The 26,076-nt window shown below is 40.3% G+C and overlaps 2 protein-coding genes across 11 annotated transcripts in view; both read right to left on the bottom strand.

Annotated features, from left to right (window-relative positions):
* The window catches only part of si:dkey-220o5.5 (actin filament-associated protein 1-like 2), a 106,016-nt gene extending 99,735 nt beyond the window's left edge, over positions 1-6,281 (bottom strand). For 3 of the 4 annotated variants that reach the window (XM_024418371.2, XM_024418372.2, XM_024418370.2), the window contains exon 1: positions 5,780-6,279. Coding sequence is in view for 2 of the 4 variants with exons in the window: in XM_024418370.2 (XP_024274138.1) it covers positions 5,780-5,795 (16 nt within the window). In the remaining 2 variants the exon portion in view is untranslated. Of the gene's footprint in view, positions 1-5,779 lie in introns of all 4 variants that reach the window. The other variant, XM_024418369.2, reaches the window with a different exon arrangement.
* Positions 6,282-7,205: 924 nt separating this feature from the next.
* The window catches only part of LOC112248918 (dematin), an 80,049-nt gene continuing 61,178 nt past the window's right edge, over positions 7,206-26,076 (bottom strand). For 6 of the 7 annotated variants that reach the window (XM_024418364.2, XM_024418362.2, XM_024418365.2 and 3 more), the window contains 6 exons: positions 19,142-19,206; positions 16,409-16,457; positions 11,469-11,476; positions 11,229-11,294; positions 10,775-10,855; positions 7,206-9,948 (listed from right to left, as the gene is read on the bottom strand). In XM_024418364.2, the coding sequence (XP_024274132.1) occupies positions 9,835-9,948; positions 10,775-10,855; positions 11,229-11,294; positions 11,469-11,476; positions 16,409-16,457; positions 19,142-19,206 (383 nt within the window). In that variant the 3' untranslated portion in view covers positions 7,206-9,834. The remainder of the gene's footprint in view (positions 9,949-10,774; positions 10,856-11,228; positions 11,295-11,468; positions 11,477-16,408; positions 16,458-19,141; positions 19,207-26,076) is intronic. The other variant, XM_024418368.2, reaches the window with a different exon arrangement.

Genomic DNA, 26,076 nt, shown 5'->3' with positions numbered 1-26,076 from the left:
AAATACGGTTGGAACGTGAAGCAATGAAATGGGGTATCAGTCTACTCGGTGACACCCACAGAACACAACTGTGAAGAGTTTACCCAAATATTAGCGTTGTAGCTCTTATCGCAGGACTGTGACTGTGTGAAATCACCTCCCCAGTCAGCCTATTGTGTGTATTGACATTCACATTGCACTGTACAGCTTTACCTAAGGATTTGGGATCAATGAAATGGGGTAACAGTCTACTCAATACCCAAGTTATTTTTTCCTAACATCCTCCTCAGAGGTATCAGACTCCAAAACATCCACGCAGTATTGTATTTCCTCAGGGATAGTGTTCAATACACATAGGTTGGCAATAAATATGGCTCAATACACAGTCCCGCAATAAGAGCTACAATGCTAATGTTCTCTGGGTGTCACTGAGTAGACTGATACACCATGTCATTGATTCACAATCCAAAGGTAAGGTTGTACAGTGAAATAAGTATGCCCCCAATGCAATTCTACAAGTACAAAACATCCAATTTGATTTCAACAGATTTTTGTCAAATGAACTAATTGTTATCTTTTGTTGATTTTATATAACAACATTCCAACCTCGTTTTGCATAATCTATTCAGTTATGGCATAAATCTAATACTTGTATTCATTTGCATCAGTGTCAATGACATACTTTTATTTTGAAGGCTAACCGCAAAGTCCACTATTGTGGCTAAACCTTATTGTTGCTAGCTTCACATAGATGGGTCCAACCACCATTAATCAAATAAGAACTGTCTTATAAATTAAGGTTATTTTAGATGATGACACCTAGCTATATAGTTGCTATGCTTTTAGGGAAGAGCATTGTTTGCATCCATGAACTAGCTAGCTTTTTTATGACCAGCACTGTAGGTGCGCAAGACAACTTTACCAGTATCATAGCATACAGTATCGGTGAATCGCTGTGACATATGAAATACGAGTGATAGTGTCGTCAATAATAACAACGTAATAACAACGTACAAATATTATGAACGGGTTAAATTATTATGTGACGTGCAGTCATATTCAGGTCCTGATTGGTCAACAAGCTTATTTGACACATCGAATAGTTTTATTTCACATGTACCTTTTTTGAAATACAAAGACCCAAACGGCGTTCCATAGAAATCCTGGTTGAGAATGAAACGACTGAACAAATGAACAACGAAACAGCACAGCAAGTAAGTGAAAGAAATAGGTTTTGATTATGTTAGACTGGTAATGGGGACATATGTAAATGCCAACAAAATAACTTTTTGGTCAGTGTGGTGTGTGTGTAACCTTTATTTAACTTGGAAAGTTAAGAACAAATTCTTATTTACAATGACGGCCTACCCCGGCCAAAACAGGACGATGCTGGGCCAATTGTGCGCCACCCTATGGCACTCCCAATCACCGTCGGATGTGATACAGTCTGGATTCGAACCAGGGACTGTAGTGACACCTCTTGCACTGAGATGCAGTGCCTTAGACCGAGTCCATGTGTGTGTGTTAACTATTTAACTGTAATAGAATGCTTTAAAAGGCCGCAAAACTGTTTAATATCGGTTATCGGTATCTGGGTTTTTTTGCAAGAAAAATATTAGATATCGCTATCGGCCAAAAATGTCATATCGGTGCATCATTACCAGGCAGCCGAGCCAAAGCTCAGTGTTATTTTATTATTTTCAACATTTATATTTAACACAATTTCTTATTTATGTTAATGTTAATATTCACTTATCTTAAGATTCTATAGAAAATATTATATTCAATAAATATAGTTTGTTTATACCTCATTCTGTTCTGTATACACTACCGGTCAAAGATTTTAGAACACCTACTCATTCAAGGGTTTTTCTTTATTTTGACTATTTTCTACATTGTGGAATAATAGTGATGCAATTTTTTTTGTAGTAACCACGTTTCCAACCTTTTTATGTGAGTAAAATACTTTGGATAAAACATTTCATGACAGGCCTGATGGAAACAGAACATTTATTTTTGTGAGACAACCATCAGTATAGTTGAAAAGGTAATGGAAACCCATTTAACTTGTATGTTTTATTCAGTACATGGGAATTTAACCGCAAAAGGTTTTTTTCTGTGCACTATGTCATCATACACATCTTCAGAAGAGGGAAAAACACACATGAAACTACACACGTGTCTGAAAACCACGTTATTTTCAAATGTGGTGTTTTTTGGAAGGGGAAACATGGGCTAGTATTCATAAAGTATCTGAGTAGGAGTACTGATCTAGAATCAGTTCCCCCCTTATCCATGTAATCGTATATATTATGATCTAAAAGGCTAAACTGTTCCTAGATCAGCACTCCCACTATAAATACAGGCCCTGAAGGATTGTTCACTGAAACCATCCCAGAGGTGTACAAAGCTTGAGGAAAACTTATTTAATTTGCATTGAGATCACTGGCCCTGTTGTTTCTGGTCTTCAAAGTAGGTGACCATTCATTTCAAACCACACAGAGAGACCATTGACAGAATATGCTAAATCAGTGTTCTTTGAAGTTCATTATACATAAGTCATGTTTTCAAGTGGGAGCTTTTCAACTATATATTTACAAAACTAATGCTGCTTTAAACTGGTGGCATTTTTCACATTTAAACCTCCACTCCACAATGTAGAATAAGGGACTAAAGCAGTGGTAGTCACAAAAATGTCTGAGGGAATCACTTTTGTAAAGCAAAATCACTGGGCGACCTGCCATACCATTCAAAGAACAGGGTCTGGGGGGGTGTCACAAAGTCAAATTGACACAGACGTTATATTAAACGGATTTATACATGATATTTAAGATTCTATTAACATGGACCATCAAGCTATTTCATTATCCAATTCTCTATTTTAGGACAATTGGGTATCAAAAACAAATGTGCAATATAATTTGATGAATCTTTAGAATTTGACCTTATTGCCATTATTTCAATCAAAGTTATAGCACAAGATACACTACCGGTCAAAAGTTTTAGAACACCTAGGTGAAGCTGTTTGAGAGAATTCCAAGAGTGTGCAAAGCTGTCATCAAGGCAAAGGGTGGCTATTTGAATAATCTCAAATATTGTAACGTTCGTCGTTAAGGGTAGACCAAGGCGCAGCTTGATTTGAGTTCATCATATTTTATTAAAATGTGAACCAGCAAAAAAAAACAATGAACAATACAATGAACAATACAATGAACGAAAAGCTTTGTCATGAAAAAATACATGCAACCAAACAAAGACAAGATCCCACAACTGAAGGTGGGAAAAAGGGCTGCCTAAGTATGATCCCCAATTTGAGACAACGATAGACAGCTGCCTCTGATTGGGAACCATACTAGGCCAACAATGAAAAAGAAAACATAGATATACAAAAACTAGAGTACCCACCCTAGTCACACCCTGACCTAAACAAAATATAGAGAATAAACAGGGATCTTTAAGGTCAAGGCGTGACAAATATAAAATATATTTTGATTTGTTTAACACTTTTTTGGTTACTACATGATTCCATATGTTATTTCATAGTTTTGACGTCTTCACCATTGTTCTACAATGTAGAAAATAGTGCAATATTATTTTTTAAAACTTGAATTAGTAGGTGTTCTAAAACGTTTAACCGGTTGTGTGTGTCAAATCAGGTAATGGCAAATTTCTGTCTGAAGGAAGTTTGGTTTGGAGTGATTGAAATACATCAGAAAGCTATTGGAAAGTTCAGAAAAACATCAGGGATGATCATCAAACAATCTTATTTATGATCGTTTGTGGAGAATCAGTTAATTTCCCTCAGTTATTCTGCACAGCTTGTGTCGTAGGTGGAAACAGAAGACATGTACGTGTTCCTGAGAGTCCTGGCTTTCAGGGATGTGGTTATAGTTGCTAATAGCTCCTTAAATTCCAGAGCCAAATTCATAGGAAGGAAACGATTTTGAGATGCGCCAGAAGCGCCCGCTTTGTTTGTCCCAGCCGCTAATAAGGCTACTCTGGGGTTACTCACATAACCAAGGTTCTATGAACTAAGCGGCACATTCAGCTGACTGAGAAAAACACAACACATTATTTTTGATTACACGCAATGACTATGCCTGGGCTAAAGCTATGGTAGGACATTCATGTGTTGTTGATGTAAAGCTATGAAAAGTCTTCAATGGTGACAGAAGAGTTCCTGCTCTGTTGTGCCTAGTCTCTAAATGAGGGACTCTGTAATGGGGTCGGTGGAGTGGGTTGAGGTGTGTGTGTGTGTATGCGTGCTCTTTAGAAGCAGCAAGATGGTGAAAAGTAGATGTGTCTTAATGAGGAATGTTGATCTCCTAAATTAAAGAGGTCTCTATCCTACCATCAACACAACATCCTGTTCCTGGGCTGCTATGGGCTTGGCACTGCAGCCTTTGAAGTTGCTGTGTGTTTGCCACACATATGTACACATGATCAAAACTGAGATCAGCAATATATACAATCTGTGGCTATGGGGCAATGGCTGACAGACTGTCAGCTTTGGCATGATGGCTTTAAGCTTTACACAATCACCTACCTTAAGAACAATTCACTCAAGCTGTGTGAATGTTGAATTTCATGGGTAAAGTCTATTTCTGGTCAAGACTGAAGAAAGGCTGAAGTGTTTAATGCCACCCAAATACAATGTGTGTGCGAGAGAGAGAGGGACAGAGAGAAGACAGAATGTGAGTGGGTGAGTGTGTCTTGCAGCTTGTCTGTTTTGGGTGGAGAGCCTGCGCTTGTTTTCCTTTTCATCCAGTGGTGACCAGATAATGACAGCAATTGGGTAGAAGGAAAGCGGTGAAGAGAAAAAGCTGCTCTGATTAGCATTTGTGGAGCAGTGAAAGAGATGCAGGCCATGTGTCTGGTCAGGATGTAATATTATCCATGATGTAATTTTGTTTCCAAACAGGGTGAGTTTGGGAGCACTGAAAGCTAAATAAAAAGCCTGTTCATTCAAGGTAAAACAAGTTGCTTCAGTGCTTCTGAGAACTCCTTTAACTCCTTGAGAATTTAAATGGGCCAGACTTTACCCTTAAAATAAACAATCCTACTGTTTTTTCTCTCTGGAGATTTCGTAGTTGTTGGGAAAACAGAGTAGGGTATTTCCGATTGCTTTTCATCCGCTATTCCATGATAGAAACCACTGAGTCACATTATCTCACTGAAAAACACGATGGACTCAGGGTCACTCACATGAGCTCTTTTTTTGGACTTCCATGGCGCCAATAAAACTTTCTGCATTAGCCAATGAGTCCAGTGTCACTCAATTCCAAATAGCTAAATTCATGGACTGATTATTAACTGTTGGCCTAATTAAGCAGGTGGTGCGCACTGACGTTAAACAGGAAGAGCAGGGCTCTACTATCACATTTCTCTTCGCTACATTTTGTAGCATTGCGGCTGCACTGTTGCGCGCAAAGAAAATGCCACAACGTGGAAAAAATGTATATGCATTTATGTAATATCATAATAATATATAGGCTAGTAGCCTGCGTTATATCCCAATCAGTTCACCTACTTGAAGACCTAATGGTTATGCATATAATAAGAAAGTGATAGCCCCTAAGGCACGCCAGGTAGGCTAGATGTTGATCAAAATTAATACAGCTTGGAAGAGAATTTACTAGAACGTTTAAACCTCATACAATGAAGTATGCCGTGTGACGTATCCTGGTAGCCTAATTAACAAAAACAAATCGGTGCAATGAATGCCCATGGTTAGGTATTGCTGTCTGTATTTATTGGATAAATGGATAGTCCCCTTGCATCCCACTGATGTTCAGCCTACCTTTTTGTTTGTCCATCCCTGGAAATGCTCAAAGCGTCCCTGGGAAGTTTATTTTCCCCCCGATATCATAGCTGTGTCCAATATGAGCCACAGTTCTCTCCGACGACAATATCTTAGCTTGATGTTCTATAGGTTGAGGTGATGAGACTAGGCTAGTCAACAGTGAAACTCCAGCTCAACTCGTCGACCAGCAAAAACCATAAGAAAAGTCACTCCCCTTCTCACTATTGCAAAAAATCGACATAAAGCGACCACTAGGGGCGGGGGACCACTGGGGAGGTGGCGTGTGTGTGTGTGTGTGGGTCATGCACCCCCAAAATCTGAGGGAGCACAAGTATGTGAGGATGGCTAGGGGATGATATCCTGAAGTTGGAGAATTTTGCATTTTTCAAACACCTGAAATAGCTTTCCCTGCAATCTAGAGCGATAATCATTATGCTTAATTCTATGTCAAAAATATATGTATTGTTCTACATTTCTAAGCATTCCTCTTCAGCTGTTTGTATCCTCCTGACTGGTGTTGTTTTTTTTTTTTTTTTTTCGGGGGCAAAATATGCTTCTCTACATCTCTGCTAAAATCTGGGTAAAAGATTGAAAGGAAGGTTATGCTTATTCAGTACATTTAGTAATTGTTTGCTTTTCTAAAGTCTACCACTTTTGCCAGCAGGTTTGCCAGCTAAAATAGTTAGACAAGCAATCTACTCTAACTTTATTGATAGCCTGAAATGGCTTATTGGTACCTAGTTATGAGGTTGGAAGATTGGGAACCTATCTGGGCTAGCTAAAGCCAACTTCAGAAAATGTATAGGTGGCTAGTGGCTAATTACAAATCTGAGGGGGCAGGTGCCCCCTATGGGCATGACGCGTGTGTGCATGTGCGTGTTAAGTAAAGATAAATGGATAGTTCACCCAAATGACAAAATTACATATTGGTTTCCTTATCCTGTAAGCATTCTATGGACAAGGTATTACAGCAATCCTCGCTTTGGTTTGGTTTTGTTTACCTGTTTTCTTTTGTGCATTTGTGGCACAAATCCAATAAAAGTCCATGGGAACAACATAAGCATTTTCACACTTCATGTTCAAATCATTGCTATAAGTAACTTAATTGAGGTACAAAAATCATGTTATTTAATACTTTAGGATGATTTGGACATGAAGTGTGAAAACGTGAATATTTTTCCCATTGACTTCCATTGGATATGTGCCACGAATGCTACAAAGTTAGTATTTGAAACAGTGGCCAGGTAAACAAAACCAAAGCATAGACTGCTTACAGGGTAAGGAAATTCATGTAATTTTGTAATTTGGATAAACTCTCCTTTTAAGTTAAGGCCAGACATAGCAAAAATGTTTCAATCACCCTTACTGGAGATGCCAACGACCAACAATATATAGCCTACACAAAGATGGAAAATACATTTTCCTCAAACCAAAAAATGCATTTTATTTCCACTCACCATTGATCATTTCAGTCCTCTTTCACCTTAGTTTAAATGAGAAAATATGCTTGTGTGCATTCATTGCTGTGTATGTTTTGCACCCTAGTTGCATCAGAATACACAAAACAATGTACAATATCTGAGCTCAATCTTGCAATGGTACTAATCAATCATATACACTTTTGTCATTATATTAGTTATCAAATCAGGTTAATCTAAAACTACATTTTAAAAAAACTCAGTATTTTAATGACTTACAGATTCAAAAAACCTAGGAAGTGAGGTACACACCAATCACTCTAACTCAATATTTCCTTAAATGTTTTCCCCAGCCCACTTTCACATACAAAACATGAAGATAAGCTTAGATGATGCTGTGACAATGTCTTAACTACCATGAGAGTGCTTGATACAGTGAGAGCATTTGAAAGCATTATGAATAGGGTGTATCCTCAGTCAGGTATCCCATTGGTAAAGATAATGTCATCAATATTATATACTGGAGCATGGAATCTAGAAGATTGTCTATTACCCTCACCATCGAGTGAACAGTTTCCAGCTCAAGGGCTTGTTCATAATGCAATCCTTCCGGGCCCCTTGTCTTTCAAAAAACACAGGCAGAACTAAAACCAAAAGCAAAGCAGTCACAAAGTGGATATGTGCAATGACCACTCAAAAATGTTCTTAGATAGAATACACTGATGCTCCATGGTTGACTTTCATACATCCCTAGTTGGGGCTCTAGAGGCACATGTGTGCCAACTCAAAACATTTTGTGACAGTGTCTTTGCTACCACCTCACCTGATGATAAGAAAAATGACTGGAGTGAGGCCTGACCAGGACCTTAACAGGCTCCACACTGTAACTATGTCCCAAATGGCACAATATATAGTGCACTACTTATAGTGCACCTAAATAGTGCACTACTTTTGACCAGAGTCCTATTGGCCCTGGTCAAAAGTAGTGCACTATATACCATTTGGGTGCCATTTGGGAAGAACTCGACTGTAGCATTCAAGGCACAGGGAAAGTGGACAGAAAGGCTGGCCTCTGAGTCCTTTAGCCTACATCCATCCAAGATTTGTTTTTGTTTTTTTGTGCCATGACATTGTCAGTTAGGGGGTATAAGAGGCCACACCTCCACCCGGCCACTGCTTCAGTCCAATATGGAGGTTGATGTGGTCATAGCGGAACACAGGAAGCAGCCCCTTGTGTCTCTTGCTCTCAACTCCTTCTGTTCCCCCAGTGGTGACCCTCCTAGTCCATTGTCCTCCTGTCCTCATTCCAATGTAGTGCATTTGTAAGGGAGGTGGTTATCTTCCTTCTTTTTAATGATGAATGTGTTTATTTACCCTACATTCTTGTATTGATACATGAAAGGATTTTTTATCTAATAAAAAATAGCTGTACATTATTTGGTCACAAAAGCAACATGTCTAAAACCCTTCTGGAGTGGTGTACAAACTTGATATATATAAACAGGGCAGTGGCCAGTGTTGTAAAGGTAAGCGTCCAACAAGATTTTGAAGCTAACTTAGCCTATGAATACTCCTTAATGTTCTCACCTTTTAAAACAGGAAAACTGCACTTCATCCAACATACCAGTAGTAAAATAATAAGAGCACACTTTTTTTTCAAGTGGGCAATATGTACTGTTTAGACAATCATTCAGTAAGAAACCTATATTGGCTATAAGTCGTGGATGATTTTGATAATTTGTATGTTTGCATGTCTGGATAGGGTTAAGATGCAGACATCTTGGAGGTAAGGTTTTATGTTCTATAAATCTACACCTGATGTGTAGAGTGACTGAGTCTGACAGATTGTATTGTGCATCACAAATGGCACCCTATTCACTGTGTAGTTCACTACTTTTGACCAGAGCCTTATGGGAGCCCTGTGGGCCCTGGTCAAAAGGTTTGTACTACATGAAAATAAAGTACCATTTGGGACACAATAGTCTCTAAACCAGCACACCTTAAAAAACTTTAACTATTGATTTACAAATGATTGATTTACACTTCAAATTGTTATTTATTTAAAAAAATAAGTGGACTATTCAGCTTAGTGCAATGTTTGTATTTTGAAATAGGGAATTTTTCAAGGTGTATTGAAATTGAGGCATCCATCTAGTGCTCCAATTCTATAAACGAAAACATTTTATTGGTAGTTTAATTAATAAATCGATATGGCTTCACATGTGGCAGTGCTCTAGTAACTGAGAATTAGCCACCCATAACTTTGATTAACAGTAAAACAGCTTACTGTAGGTATATATGTGGGCAGTCCAATCTAACTCTATTGGTGGGCCTGTCAGTACAGACCAAATGCAAAGACTTCATGAAATCTCTACTTGGCCCAAGCCTCTGTCCTCTTATTAGGTTTCTTCTCTGCTGCTGCAACTACAATTCAAGAGTATATGAAGGCTCTGACCCTTTATAGAGTTGTTATAGAGTTGATATAAGGAATGGGGATTCAAAGCATCCGATTTGGCAAAGATATGACATACATTAATTTAATCTCCCTTCCTGGGTTGTTGCATTGGACAGTTTATGTTTATCTAATTCCCCAAGGAAGTGTGGTGGCTTTTGATGTGTAGGTAGGTCTCCTCACTAAAAAAGGGAAACCCTCTTCTTCAAGTCATTCCGCTTCCAGAGGGAGAGGCGATCAAATTCCTCAATGGGCATTCCAAATAAATTCTGGAATTCCTCCATGGACAGATGCCTCTACAAAGGAGATGGCCAGATCATATATCAGACACACTTCACAATCTACAGGTAACTGCCAAAATAATGAAAATGCAAGTAAATGATGATACAAAGTATTTTGAAAGCAGGTGCTTCCACACAGGTGTGGTTCCTGAGTTAATTAAGCAATTAACATCACATCATACTTAGGGTCATATATAAAAAATGCTGGGCAGGACATTATTTTGTCTACCATGGCTATGCCCCCATAGGATGACAATGGCTCCATCCACAGGGCATGGGTGGTCACTGAATGGTTTGATGAGCATGAAAATAATGTACACCATATGCCATGGCCTTCTCAGTCACCAGATCTCAACCCAATTTAACACTTATGGAAGATTCTGGAGTGGCCCTTGAGACAGTATTTTCCACCACCATCAACAAAACACCAAATTATGGCATTTGTCCTGGAAGAAAGGTGTTGCATCCCTCCAATAGCGTTCCAATCACTTGTAGAATCTATGCCAAGATACATCGAAGCTGTTCTGGCTCGTAGTGGCCCACTTATTAAGACACTATGTTGGTGTTCTCTTTATTTTGGCAGTTACCTGTACATGCTCCACATCACAAAACCTGCTCTGGGGTTAAGTTTCCCCAAGGTACAGATCTAGCATCATCTTCCCCTCCCCCAATCCAAACCTTAACCAATAGTGAAGAAAAGGCAAAACTGACCCAAGATTAGCAACAAGAGGCACCCCTACACCCAAGGCCCTAACTGTAACTAATGTATTAAACGACCTGGCCAGCGGTTTGCACAATTAAGTTATTCTAGAGATATAAAGCAAGGGAGTACTGATCCTACCTCCAGTCTCATCCTGTCTACTCCTGGTGGGAGTTTATTCCTTCTCCTGTGGGTCACTAGGAGCATTTCATATGGATATATCTATGGAAAAATTGGTCAGCCATCTCAGAAGGAAGGTCAAAGCCATAACTCTGCATCTATAGAGGCTTATACTGTCAGCACAAAGCTTGCCATTGGATGTGTCCCAAATGGCACCCTTTCCCCTACATAGTCCACTAGTGCACTATATAGGGAATAGAGTGCCATTTGGGATGTAAACATTAATGTACAGTATCTACAGATGTCCTTCTGAATTGTAAAGATATGGATAGGTTTGTAGCTGACATTAAAGACTGCTTATTGTACTTATGCAATTCTAAGAATAGTGGAAAAACAGAGATCAACATTAGGGAAAAGACATTTCTAGCATTTCAAGTCTGATCAGAAATGGATGTCAAACAGCAGACGTCCTGACCTTCTCAGCCAGCACACTTGGCAGTGAGTTTCCCCTGTCCATTCTTCCTCTCTGAGAATCTCCATTCTAAATTACAACAGCACAACTGTTAACATGTTACACACAATGAACTAACCATACACAGTATTCACATCAGTGTAAATCAAGATGGCAAAATGTTTTGATCCAAATGTAGACAAATGGCTCTCGACACAAGATTAATATCATGTTTTCAGATGACATTGGTACAAACATTCTTACCTGGAGGCCTGTGGAGAAAGAGAAATGCTGCGTTAGAATGTGCTTGACATACAGTCCACTGTTTCATGCTTTAAATGCTTACATACAGATGTCGGATAATAAGATGATCACTCTTTCTTGTGGAGAATTGTCCTGCTGCATCAGGACATTCAAATGAGCCTCATGATTGCATACAAATGATCAGTTCTCTTTATCTCCATGCGGGGGTGGTCGAGTCATTGGGATCACGCCTGCTATCAAATAATATTCTCTCTCACTCGCTCAAACGCTAGGCCTAGGTCCTATTACTGCAAGTTTCAAATGTACAGTGCATTCTGAAAGTATTCAGACCCCCTTCACTTTTTGTTACGTTAAAGCCTTATTCTAAAATTGATAAAATTGTTTTTTCCTCATCAAACTACACACAAAAGATTTTTAGAAATGTTAGTAAATTTATTACAAATAAAACCCAGAAATATTACAAAAGTATTCAGACCCTTTACTCAAAAAAAAAAAATTGGTTACATACACATGGTTAGCAGATGTTATTGCGAGTGTAGCGAAATGCTTGTGAAGCACCTGTGGCACCGATTACAGCCTCGAGTCTTCTTGGGTATGACACTACAAGCTTGGCACACCTATATTTGGGGAGCATCTCCCATTCTTCTCTGCAGATCCTCAAGCTCTGTCAGGTTGGATGGGGAGCGTCGCTGCACAGCTATTTTCAGGTCTCTCCAGAGATCTGGCTGGGCCACTCGAGGACATTCAGAGACTTGTCCCAAAGCACTCCTGCGTTGTCTTGGCTGTGTGCTTAAGGTCATTGTTCTGTTGGAAGGTGAACCTTCACCCCCTGTCTGAGGTCCTGAGCACTCTGCATCAAGGATCGTTCTGTACTTTGCCCCATTCATCTTTCCCTCGATCCTGACTAGTCTCCCAGTCCCTGCCGCTGAATAACATCCCTACAGCATGATGCTGCCACCACCATGCTTCACAGTAGGGATGGTACCAGGTTCCCTCCAGACGTGACGCTTGGCATTCAGGCCAAAGAGTTCAATCTTGGTTTCATCAGACCAGAGAATCTTGTTTCTCATGGTCTGAGAGTCTTTAGGTGCCTGTCATATGCCTTTTACTGAGGAGTGGCTTCCGTCTGGCCACTCTACCATAAAGGACTAACTGGTTCTCCCATCTCCACAGAGTAACTGTGGAACTATGTCAGAGTGACCATCTGGTTCTTGGTCACCTCCCTGACCAAGGCCCTTCTCTCCCAAATGCTCAGTTTGGTGGGGAGGCCAGCTCAAGGAAGAGTCTTAGTGGTTCCAAACTTCTTCCATTTAAAACTGGAGGCCACTGTGTTTATGGGGACCTTCAGTGCCACAGATCTTTGCTTTGACACAATCCTGTCTTGGAGCTCTACAGACAATTCCTTCAACCTAATAAGCTTGGTTTTTTGCTTTGACATGCACTGTCAACTGTGGGACCTTATGTAGACAGCTGTGTGCTTTTGAAAATCATGTCCAATCAACTGATTTTACCACAGGTGGACTCCAATCAAGTTGTAGAAACATCTCAAGGATGATCAGGATGCACCTGATCTCATTTTCGAGTCTCATAGCAAAAGATCTGAAAACGTATATAAATAAAGGCATCAGTTTTTTATTTTTTTTATACATTTGCAAAAATGTCTAAAAACCTGTTTTTGCTTTGTCATTATGGGGTATTGTGTGTATATTGATGAGGAAAAACAAACATTTAATACATTTTAGAATAAGGCAGTAACGTAACAAAATTTGGAAAAAGGGAAGGGGTCTGAATACTTTCGAATGCACCGTACAAAAATGTATTTGAAATGCAGCCATACACATTATATAGCTTAATAACACAAAATAGATATTGGTCTCAAGTAGGCTATGACATACAAGTGTGAATTGTGTCCTAAGGTTATGAATGAGCTGTCAAAGGTTTGTTCAACCATGGCCTGTGGTGGTCTAGTGGTTAGTGGCGATGCCTTCAGTGCGCACATAGGTCTACCATGTCAGCATGGGTTTGATTCTGGCACAAATAACTCAAACCCCCTGATACACTTTTTAGTTACACATTTCAAATATGGACAGTCAGGGATATTTTACCCCTGATCTTGGTAAGAAATGACCAAACACACACCAGATACTTTTGGATAACATAAATAGCAAACAAATAAAATAATCACAGTAGGCTTACTAGGTTACACCAATATTTCCATTCATAGAAAGTGTTGGGTAAATAGCCACAGTAGAGGAAATCCTTTGTCAAATACTTGTCAAATACATAAATCACCCTTAGAACAACCGTCCTTTTTTGAACAGACTGATGACAATACCAATCAGAGGGTGAACATATCTTGAAAGACTGGTTGCAAGCAGGACTAAGGCAGAGGGGAAGAGGCGGAGTGAGAGTGCTCACTCTCGCACAAAATCTGTCCTGAATAAGCCCAATGTGTTTATATGGGCTTAACATGCAGACCTAGAGACTTATTGCCTGCCTTCCTTTCCTGCCTTTTGGACAACAACTCCCATTGTTAGTGCGGAGACATGAGCATCTCGTAATTTTACAGATCTCTGACTAAGGTAAACACTGACATCTTTTAGGGAGCGGTAATGAGGTGACCAATAATGGTTGCAATTGAGATCAGCTGTGTGGGTGAATTTAGCACATATTGATGGTTTAACGGGACATCAACTGGCGATAATCTAGTTCCATCGATTGGTTGCAATAGGCCCTTGTTATTTAATTATATTCCAATAGGGTACATTTTGTATGCTATGCTTCATTGTCACATAATAAAATGTGTAAAAAAAACAATAATAGGCTACTGTTTGTTTCCCTGGCTGAGTTGATTTGGGTAATCATTTGTTTGACAGATGTACGCCTACTGTAGAACGATAAACTTTCCTCGGTGTGGATGCTTGCCAACATTTTATAGTTAGGCTATGTATAATTTGCAGAGGTGGGTAGAGTACTGAAATTCTGTACTTAAGGAAAAGTAGTGCTACTTAGATAGTAATTTATTCAAGTAAAAGAAACTAACTACTCAAGTATAAAAAAAAGTATCCGGTCAGAAAACAACTTAAGTACTAGTTACAAATTTAGTTTGCATTTTTTATACCTTATGGTAAACTGTGACAGCAAACAAATAGGGCAACAACTTTGTGCAATTGATTTGACATTAATTTATTATTTAATCCTGCCAGCACCATCTTGCAAACGTCCTCCTGCACAGGTAGTCTCCAAATAAGACTGTCAAAGTCTGTAGACTGTACAGTTTCAATTACAGTCTTATTCAAAGTTCACTTAAAATCTATCAATGTGATCAATTTCATAAAAAGGTCAATGGTACGAGACATTGGAATCATTTTATATTTTCAATAGCATTACTGAAAATGTATTTCCCAATATAATTTCAAATACATATGTGATGGGTGTTTGACAACTAAAAGGATTTACACCAAGTGTGATGTTTCATTTTTCACTCAGAATGAAATAAAGGAGGATCAGGTATGTGTTGCAACAGTCAAACAAGAATCAATATCGAAATACTAGGGTAAAGATACCTTGATAGAAAATAACTCAAGTAAAAGTCACCAGTAAAATACAACTTGAGTAAAAGTCTAAAAGTGTTTGGTTTAAAATACACTTAAGTATCAAAAGTATAAGTAAAAGTATAAATCATTTCACATTCCTGATATTAAGAAAACCAGACAGCACGGTTTTCTTGTTTTAAATTTACGAGTAGCCAGGGGCACACACATCATTTACAAACAAAGCATTAGTATTTAGTGAGTCTGCCAGATCAGAGGAAGTAGGGTTGACCAGGGATGTTCTCTTGATAAGTGCGTGAATTGGAAAATGTTTCTCTCCTGCTAAGCATTCAAAATGTAACAAGTACTTTTGGGCCTCAGGGAAAATGAATGAAGTAAAAAGTAAATTATTACCATGCAGCTAGATCATCCGGTCAACCAATGCTGACTCTGGCATATGTGTGCCAGGGTCAGCGGCTGCAACTGCACACAGGCACTGAGGCAACCAACAATTTATTCTGCCTATTCCCCTTTACTAAAAATACATCTACCCCTACAAATATGTCAATTTATTATCATCCACATAAGAATTCACGAGACGAGCTGTAGCCTGCACCTAGCCTACATTGGCTAATATGGTGGAAATGACAAGATTATGATACAATACTTTTATTGCATCAAATGGTTGTTTTATGCAACATAATAGAGGGTTCTTATAACTATATTGTGTCTGTGTGAACTGAAAGTGGGCCTCTGGGAGATAACACTGACAGGAGATTTAAGATGTCTTTGGGGATACCGCATTCCAGAGCATGAGTTAATGTTTCTGTTCTATATGGTACCAGGGAGAGATTGCTCCAGTATGGAGTTTGGGGGGCAGACACAGGTCTCTACACAATGAGAACTGTTTTTACAGGATATACTGTCTGCTGTGAATTATAAGTATCTTTCATACAAATCTTAACCTTGTGACCCATTCCATACATCTGTTGAGTGTCATGTAGACTGAAGGAGGATGCTGTGGCTCAAACAAGCTCGTTGAGTTCTCAGTAATCACCTCCAGCGGTGATTACCGACCAGCTCCATTACTGCAGTAATTAAATAATAAAGTTTGATTGTTTTGAAGAAATCTAAAAGTCTCCTTTTGATTACAATAATTCCACCACACTACTTGAACGGACTCCCAGTGGACTTGTAATCTAAGTTATTGTTTAGCCTACAAACACCGCTTCCAGCTGCTCCCTGGCGGTGATTCTAAAAATTCATTCAAATTCTCCTTCTGCAGGACTTTTTTCCTCCTGTGACTAGGTGGGTCATACTAAGATCCGACATCTGTATGACTGGTTGGGTTCTGATATTGTTACAGTATAGGAAGTCAACCAATCATATTGAACCACCAGGCCTTACCTGGTCCTCCTTTGTCACTGTCAGATTGGGTGAACTCGGCAGACTGGAGCTACACGCAGAATGGAACAAACCATTAGAAGTGCTGTGAGAAACACTGGTTTTGGTGTTAGTCAATTTAGAATAACGCTATGAACTTCAGTCAGCAGCGATATAATGTCCAGGGCCCGGTTTCCCGACAGCGATGGAAAATAGGTTCACGAGTGTTTTAACAATGCATTTTTCCTCCAATGGCCAAAGATGTAGCATCCATTTCCCATAAGACCACGCAGAGAGAATATTTGTGCATTGTTGAGACCTGTGTCGATACCGATAGGATCAAAAGAAAGGAAGCAGTGCTTTCGGATCAGCGTTCTCCCTTTCCAATCTTAACTTAACATTAGAAGTATTCCACAACACTGCCAACAGATTAGCTCCTAGAGAGATATTATCTCCTATGGCTACGAACATTGAGGTGGCTTATTCTAATGATTACCCTATAGTAATGCACTAAATCAAGATTTGGCGCAATTTCATCATGAAATATATTGAGGCAAACATTACAGACAGTAGCATACAATTAGCAAAATAAAACTACATTGAATTAACATGAAATTGTATTCAACATCATTTGAAAATATAGGTCTATTGGATGTATCTTTTAATACAGTCATCTCGGTTTTCACCGTCTTTATATCTTTCGCTGCAAAGAAATGGGCCACTTCGTATTTGTAGTCACTGTCATATTCATTCTGAAGTTATTGGAGGTCACAGAAAGACAAAGATTTTGTGTTTAGCGAAGATCTTCTGTGTATAAAGTGATGTGGAAGGGCAAAAAAGCATCTAACAACATACACTGCTCAAAAAAATAAAGGGAACACTTAAACACCACAATGTAACTCCAAGTCAATCACACTTCTGTGAAATGAAACTGTCCACTTAGGAAGCAACACTGATTGACAATAAATTTCACATGCTGTTGTGCAAATGGAATAGACAACAGGTGGAAATTATAGGCAATTAGCAAGACACCCCCAATAAAGGAGTGGTTCTGCAGGTGGTGACCACAGACCACTTCTCAGTTCCTATGCTTCCTGGCTGATGTTTTGGTCACTTGAATGCTGGCGGTGCTTTCACTCTAGTGGTAGCATGAGACGGAGTCTACAGCCCACACAAGTGGCTCAGGTAGTGCAGCTCATCCAGGATGGTACATCAATGCGAGCTGTGGCAAGAAGGTTTGCTGTGTCTCTCAGCGTAGTGTCCAGAGCATGGAGGCGCTACCAGGAGACAGGCCAGGAGACGTGGAGGAGGCCGTAGGAGGGCAACAACCCAGCAGCAGGACCGCTACCTCTGCCTTTGTGCAAGGAGGAGCAGGAGGAGCACTGCCAGAGCCCTGCAAAATGACATCCAGCAGGCCACAAATGTGCATGTGTCTCCTCAAACGGTCAGAAACAGACTCCATGAGGGTGGTATGAGGGCCCGACATCCACAGGTGGGGTTTGTGCTTACAGCCCAACACCGTGCAGGACGTTTGGCATTTGCCAGAGAACACCAAGATTGGAAAATTCGCCACTGGTGCCCTGTGCTCTTCAGATGAAAGCAGGTTCACACTGAGTACATGTGACAGACGTGACAGAGTCTGGAGACGCCGTGGAGAACGTTCTGCTGCCTGCAACATCCTCTAGCATGGCTGGTTTGGCGGTGGGTCAGTCATGGTGTGGGGTGGCATTTCTATGGGGGGCCGCACAGCCCTCCATGTGCTCGCCAGAGGTAGCCTGACTGCCATTAGGTACCGACATGAGATCCTCAGACCCCTTGTGAGACCATATGCTGGTGCGGTTGGCCCTGGGTTCCTCCTAATGCAAGACAATGCTAGACCTCATGTAGCTGGAGTGTGTCAGCAGTTCCTGCAAGAGGAAGGCATTGATGCTATGGACTGGCCCGCCCGTTCCCCAGACCTGAATCCAATTGAGCACATCTGGGACATCATGTCTCGCTCCATCCACCAATGCCACGTTGAACCACAGACTGTCCAGGAGTTGGCAGATGCTTTAGTCCAGGTCTGGGAGGAGATCCCTCAGGAGACCATCCGCCACCTCATCAGGAGCATGCCCAGGCATTGTAGGGAGGTCATACAGGCACGTGGAAGCCACACACACTACTGAGCCTCATTTGGACTTGTTTTAAGGACATTACATCAAAGTTGGATCAGCCTGTAGTGGTTTTCCACTTTAATTTTGTGTGTGACTCCAAATCCAGACCTCCATGGGTTGATACATTTGATTTCCATTGATCATTTTTGTGTGATTTTGTTGTCAGCACATTCAACTATGTAAAGAAAAAAGTATTTAATAAGAATATTTCATTTATTCAGATCTAGGATGTGTTATTTTAGTGTTCCCTTTATTTTTTTGAGCAGTGTACTAAGCTGTTGTAAAAGTGGTCTGAGGCAGCCATTAAATAACAAGTGTTTTCAAAAGCAACTTTAGTGATGATGGTTTTGAGAAACAGCTTGGAGATCTAACAATGCTCCTACGGAGGTTCAAACGATGAACATAGCCTAAACATGCTTTTGTGAAACCGGGCCCTGGCAGGTGTTCACAAAGTGTCTCCCAATAGTCCTGATCTAGGATCAGTTTTGTATTTTAAATCATAATGAAAACATGTATGGAGAGTGGGGTTCTGACCCTAGATCAGTATTCCTACTCTGAGACGCTTTGTGAAAACTGGCCCAGATGCTTTGCACCCTCTACTCACCCTGGTCTGACCACTCCTACTGGTTGCTCGGAAATGTATGTTTTTGGAGGCATTGGAGGATGACCCTAGGAATGTAGATCACATGTATGTCTATCAATATCATAGGTACTGCATTGTATAATCAAGGAGCGATGATATTGAATACTGTATTTTATACAACCCATATCTTCACTTGGCCACTTGAGGCCCCGGGGTAAAGTTTCCCCTATGTACAGATCTAGAATCAGCTTCCCTCCACCAATCCTAACCTTAACCTTGAGAGGGCTAAATGCAAAACTGATCCAAGATCAGCATCTAGGGGCAACTTCACCCTACTCCGAGCACTGGAATATATTTTTATTTAACCTTTATTTAACTAGGCAAGTCATTTAAGAACAAATTCTTATTTACAATGACGGTCTACCAAAAGGCAAAAGACCTCCTGCGGGAACGGGGGCTGGGATTAAAAAATAAATAAAACATTTCAAAAATAACATTATAAATATAGGACAAAACACACATCACGACAAGAGAGACAACACTACATAAAGAGAGACCTAAGACAACAACATAGCAAGGCAGCAACACATGACAGCACAGCATGGTAGCAACACAGCATGGTAGCAACACAACATGGTAGCAGCACAAAACATGTTACAAACATTAATCGGTACAGACAACTGCACAAAGGGCAAGAAGGTAGAGAAAACAATACATCACGCAAAACAATTGTCAGTAAGCGTGTCCATGATTGAGTTTTGAATGAAGAGATTGTGATAAAACTGTCCAGTTTGAGTATTTGTTGCAGCTCGTTCCAGTCGCTACCTGCAGCCAACTGAAAAGACGAGCGACCCAGGGATGTGTGTGATTTGGGCACCCTTACCTGCTGATCTATAAATTATGTCTCCGTAATCTAGGATGGGTAGGATGGTCAGGGTTAGTTTGGCAGCTGGGGTGAAAGAGGAGCGATTACGATAGAGGAAACCAAGTCTAGATTTAACTTTAGCCTGCTGCTTTGATATGTGCTGAGAGAAGGACAGTGTACCGTCTAGTACTTGTACGAGGTGACCTCAAGCTCTAAACCCTCAGAGGTAGTAATCACACCTGTGGGGAGAGGGGCATTCTTCTTACCAAACTACATGACCTTTGTTTTGGAGGTGTTCAGAACAAAGTTAAGGGTAGAGAAAGCTTGTTGGACACTAAGAAAGCTTTGTTGTAGAGCATTTAACACAAAATCCAGGGAGGGGCCAGCTGAGTATAAGACTGTATCATCTGCATATAAATGGATGAGAGAGCTTCCTACTGGCTGAACTATGTTGTTGATGTAAATTGAAAAGAGCGTGGGGCCTAGAATTGAGCCTTGGGGTACTCCCTTGGTGACAGGCAGTGGCTGAGACAGCAGATTTTTTGACTTTATACTTTATACTCTTCGAGAGAGGTAGTTAGCAAACCAGGCCCGAAGACCCCTCAGAGACACCAATATTCCTTAGCCGGCCCACAAGAATGGAATGATCTACTGTATCAAAAGCTTCGGCCAAAATATACCCAGCTAACAACTTAATGTTCCCTCTAATGTTTAAGTCTCCAGTTTTCTGTTAGTTAGGGGAACATTGTATCTATATTAGCAAAAACCTTCTGTGAACCTTTTTAGCATGTTTTGGTGTTAAAGTTAGGAGAACATTCCCTTAATGTCAAGCAGAACTTATCTAGAACATGGTTACAATGTTCACAGAATATACTGTACAACATTAATGTTCTAGCTGCGTTTTATGGGACGTGGCAAGAACATTCATGTGTCCCACCAAACGTCCCACCAAACACACACAGGACATTGGTTGCCATGTTCTCACAATATTAGATACACATTTTCTAGACATGTTCCATGAGAACATTGCAAGAACATTCCTGTGTCCAGTTTTCTAAGGGTTAGGAGAATATTCCATCAACATCCCACCAAACGTACACAGAATATGGTTGATAAGATATTAATGTTCTAGACACATTTCATGGGAACGTTGCAAGAACATTTCTGTGTATCAGGACGCAGCTTGAAGGTCCCAAAGAAGCACCCCCATGTTACTGTTGCCAAGCCCCTAATTGGTTAACCACTGATCCAATCACAGCTGTTTTTGTCTGTTGGCAAGTTCAGGGATACTCATACACACAGTGTTTTAAATGTACATATTTGACACACTTCGACAACATTGTGCATGTTCATTAATATAGTAATTATTATTCAACATGTTCTCACCTGGGATTTGAACTCAACCTCTTGGTTTAGAGCATTTTCCTCCTACACCACCATGTCTCTGTCAATTATTGATTTGATTGACTTGTTTCCACAATTTAAGGACTTTCTGTATCGTTATCTAAGGTTGGTGGGGCAAATTAACCTGTTTTAATGATACACCTGAACAGTGGTGACCTCTTGTTTTCAAAACAAGAGGGGGCTTGCCTATTTTACCATTAATAAGTGTCACATATCAGTTTGCAAACCATGTATCATTGAGTTAATAAGGCTGCATACAAACATGGTCTCTTTTTTGTTTTCTTGATTAAGGCAGCTCCAAAATGTAGCCTAGCTCAGTGCTTTCTGTGGTGGTGGGGCAAGCCAGCAGAAAATACAGAGTGTCACGCCGTGATTGGCTCAGTGTTCTGTCACTCATGGCGACACTATGTCACCTCCAAGTCTATGGGTAGAGGTACAAAATTCTAGCCCCTTGGGTGCTACCATAGGGTTACATTAGAAGTGCTCATCCAAAGCTCAAGGTCATTAGCCACACATGAAATTATGTCAAATCACGTTATATGTACAGTAGCTTTGATTGGACTGATCATGTCAACATCATACTTTCAAAATCTTAGCTAGCAGTCATCATCATGAATCAAGTAGACAATCTACTGGCAAATCCTTTTTAATCCTTGTCATATGGCGAGAAATAATGAATAGACATTATAGATAAAACGTATTGGTGCTCATCGGCCATTGGACATAAACATTACACAAGAAGTTGGAAATTGCAAATTCAACAATGAGTGGTTTGGAAGGAATCAGTGACATTGGCTAACTGCTAGAATTACAAAGCAATCACTTGCCTGCTATTCAGTGGAGTGGCTGTGTGGTCCCAAATCTGGGATTAAGGGTCTCTTTTCCAAGTTTAAAATGATAAATATTGGCCATGCTGTCAATGAAGCATGATTTGTGCCGCGCTCAAAACAACTGTTAACTCGGAACTGGGAAAACTTGACTTCAGTGAGTTGAAGACAACTGGGAAGTCTGGAATAAATGAGCTCCGACTGGGAAAATACGTTTTGAACGGTCATCCAACTCGGAATTGTAAATCTCGGCCTCTTTCTAGTGCTACGACCTGAGAATCAATGGCATCATCATGATTCAACCTTGTTTTTTCCCCGAGTTCCCAGTTGATTTGAAAGCACCGTAAATCCAGAGAATACCAGACTTTGATGTCAAAATTTGCTCACAAAAGACCAACATGCCACCTTCCTGTTCAAGTGAGCACAGCACAACAAGGTGAGTCCAAACATGTATTGTATGCTGCTGCATAAATTATGTAATATGCTAGGGAGATATGTATACTGTAGCTAAGAAAATAATACTAAGTGTATGTTGTGTAGTTTTTTTAGACGTTTTTGCAAATGTATTGAAAATGAAATGCAGATATCTAATTTACACAAGTGTTCACACCCCTGAGTCAATACATATTAGAATCACCATTGGCAGCGATTACAGTCGTTTGGGGTAAGTCTGGATCTTACAATATTTTGCACATTACTCTTTTTTTAAATTCTTCAAGCTATGTACAGTTCCTTGTTGATCATTTTCAAGTCTTGCCATAGATTTTCAAGCCGATTTAAGTCAAAACTGTAACTAGGCCACACAGGAACATTATTTGTCGTCTTGGTAAGCAACTCCAGTGTATATTTGGCCTTGTGTTTTAGGTTACTGTCCTGCTGAAAGGGGAAATTGTCTCCCAGTGTCTGTTAGAAAGCAGACTGAGCCAGGTTTTTCCCTCTAGGATTTTGTCTGTGGTTAGCTCTATTCTAATTCCTTTGACCCCCCCCCCAAAAAAAATCCTTAGTCCTTGCCGATGACAAGCATACCCATAACATGAAGTAGCCACCACCATGCTTGAAAATATGAAGAGTGGTACTCAGTGATGTGTTGTGTTTGACCCAAAGATAATGCTTTGTATTCAGGACATAAAGTACATTTCTTTGGAACATTCTTTTGCAGTTTTACTTTAGTGCTTTATTGCAAACAGGATGTTTTTGGGGGGAAAAAACTACAGATTTCCATATTTTCTCTGTCATTTAGGTTAGTATTGTGGAGTAACTACAATGTTTATTTGCCATCCTCAGTTTCCTCCTATCACAGCCATTAAACTCAAACTGTTTCAAAGTCACCATTGGACTCATGGTGAAATCCCTGAGCAGTTTACTTCCTCTCCAGCAACTGAGTTAGGAAGGACACCTGCATCTATGTAATGACTGGGTGTATTGATACACCATCCAAAGTGTAATAATAAGTTCACCATGCTCATATTTCTGCTTTTTAAATTACCCATCTACCAATAGGCGCCCTTCTTTGCAAGGCATTGGTAAACCTCCCTGGTCTTTGTGGTTAAATCTGTGTTTGAAATTCACTGCTCGACTGAGGGACCATACAGATAATCGTATGTGTGGGGTAGAGATGAGGTAGTCATTCAGAAATCATGTAAACACTATTATGGTACACAGTGAATCTATGCAACGTGTTATGTGACTTGTTTTTTACTCCTGAACTTATTTAGGCTTGCCATAACAAAGGGGTTGAAGACATATTGACTCGAAACATGTCAACTTTTCATTTGACATGTGTCGTCTGAGATTCCCAAAGATTAAAAAGCAGCTGCGGTCATCCCCCTCTTCAAAGGGGGGGGGGGGCACTCTTGACCCAAATTGCTACAGACCTATATCTATCCTACCTTGCCTTTCTAAGGTCTTCGAAAGCCAAGTCAACAAACAGATTACCGACCATTTCAAATCTCACACTACCTTCTCTGCTATGCAATCTGGTTTCAGAGCTGGTCATGGGTGCACCTCAGCCACGCTCAAGGTCCTAAACGATATCTTAACCGCCGTCGATAAGAAACATTACTGTGCAGCCGTATTCATTGATCTGGCCACGTCTTTCGACTCTGTCAATCACCACATCCTCATCGGCAGACTCGACAGCCTTGGTTTCTCAAATGATTGCCTCGCCTGGTTCACCAACTACTTCTCTGATAGAGTTCAGTGTGTCAAATCGGAGGGTCTGCTGTCCGGACCTCTGGCAGTCTCTATGGGGGTGCCACAGGGTTCAATTCTTGGACCGACTCTCTTCTCTGTATACATCAATGATGTCGCTCTTGCTGCTGGTGAGTCTCTGATACACCTCTACGCAGACGACACCATTCTGTATACTTCTGGCCCTTCTTTGGACACTGTGTTAACAACCCTCCAGGCAAGCTTTAATGCCATAAAACTCTCCTTCCGTGGCCTCCAATTGCTCTTAAATACAAGTAAAACTAAATGCATGCTCTTCAACCGATCGCTGCCTGCACCTGCCCGCCTGTCCAACATCACTACTCTGGACGGCTCTGACTTAGAATACGTGGACAACTACAAATACCTAGGTGTCTGGTTAGACTGTAAACTCTCCTTCCAGACCCACATCAAACATCTCCAATCCAAAGTTTAATCTAGAATTGGCTTCCTATTTCGCAACAAAGCATCCTGCCAAACATACCCTTGTAAAACTGACCATCCTACCAATCCTCGACTTCGGCGATGTCATTTACAAAATAGCCTCCAATACCCTACTCAACAAATTGGATGCAGTCTATCACAGTGCAATCCGTTTTGTCACCAAAGCCCCATATACTACCCAAAGCCCCATATACTGGCCCTCGCTTCATACTCGTCGCCAAACCCACTGGCTCCATGTCATCTACAAGACCCAGCTAGGTAAAGTCCCCCCTTATCTCAGCTCGCTGGTCACCATAGCATCACCCACCTGTAGCACGCGCTCCAGCAGGTATATCTCTCTGGTCACCCCCAAAACCAATTCTTTCTTTGGCCGCCTCTCCTTCTAGTTCTCTGCTGCCAATGACTGGAACGAACTACAAAAATCTCTGAAACTGGAAACACTTATCTCCCTCACTAGCATTAAGCACCAACTGTCAGAGCAGCTCACAGATTACTGCACCTGTACATAGACCCACCTATAATTTAGCCCAAACAACTACCTCTTTCCCTACTGTATTTATTTTATTTATTTATTTATTTTGCTCCTTTGCACCCCATTATTTTTATTTCTACTTTGCACATTCTTCCACTGCAAATCTACCATTCCAGTGTTTGACTTGCTATATTGTATTTACTTTGCCACCATGGCCTTTTTTTTGCCTTTACCTCCCTTATCTCACCTCATTTGCTCACATCGTATATAGACTTGTTTATACTGTATTATTAACTGTATGTTTGTTTTACTCCATGTGTAACTCTGTGTCGTATGTATCGAACTGCTTTGCTTTATCTTGGCCAGGTCGCAATTGTAAATGAGAACTTGTTCTCAACTTGCCTACCTGGTTAAATAAAGATGAAATAAAAAATGTACAGATATATATTTTTTTAAATTAATTTGTAAAAATTTCTACAAACACTGACATTATGGGATGGGATATTGTGTGTGTTGGCCAGTGACACAAATCAATTTTAAATGCAGGCTGTAACACAACAAAATGTGGAAAAAGTCAAGCGGTGTGAATACTTTCTGTAGGCACTGTATACTCTGAGAACATGGAAACCATGTTCTGTGTGTAAGGTGGGATGTTGATGGAATATTCTCCCAACCCACAAAAAACTGGACACAAATGTTTTTGCCAACATTCCATGAAAAGTGTCTAGAACATGAA

Source organism: Oncorhynchus tshawytscha, unplaced genomic scaffold (genome assembly GCF_018296145.1).
Source record: "Oncorhynchus tshawytscha isolate Ot180627B unplaced genomic scaffold, Otsh_v2.0 Un_contig_766_pilon_pilon, whole genome shotgun sequence".
Taxonomy (NCBI): Eukaryota; Metazoa; Chordata; class Actinopteri; order Salmoniformes; family Salmonidae; genus Oncorhynchus; species Oncorhynchus tshawytscha.
The sequence above is the reverse complement of the archived record's forward strand: the minus strand, read 5'-3'. Positions and strand labels throughout refer to the sequence as shown.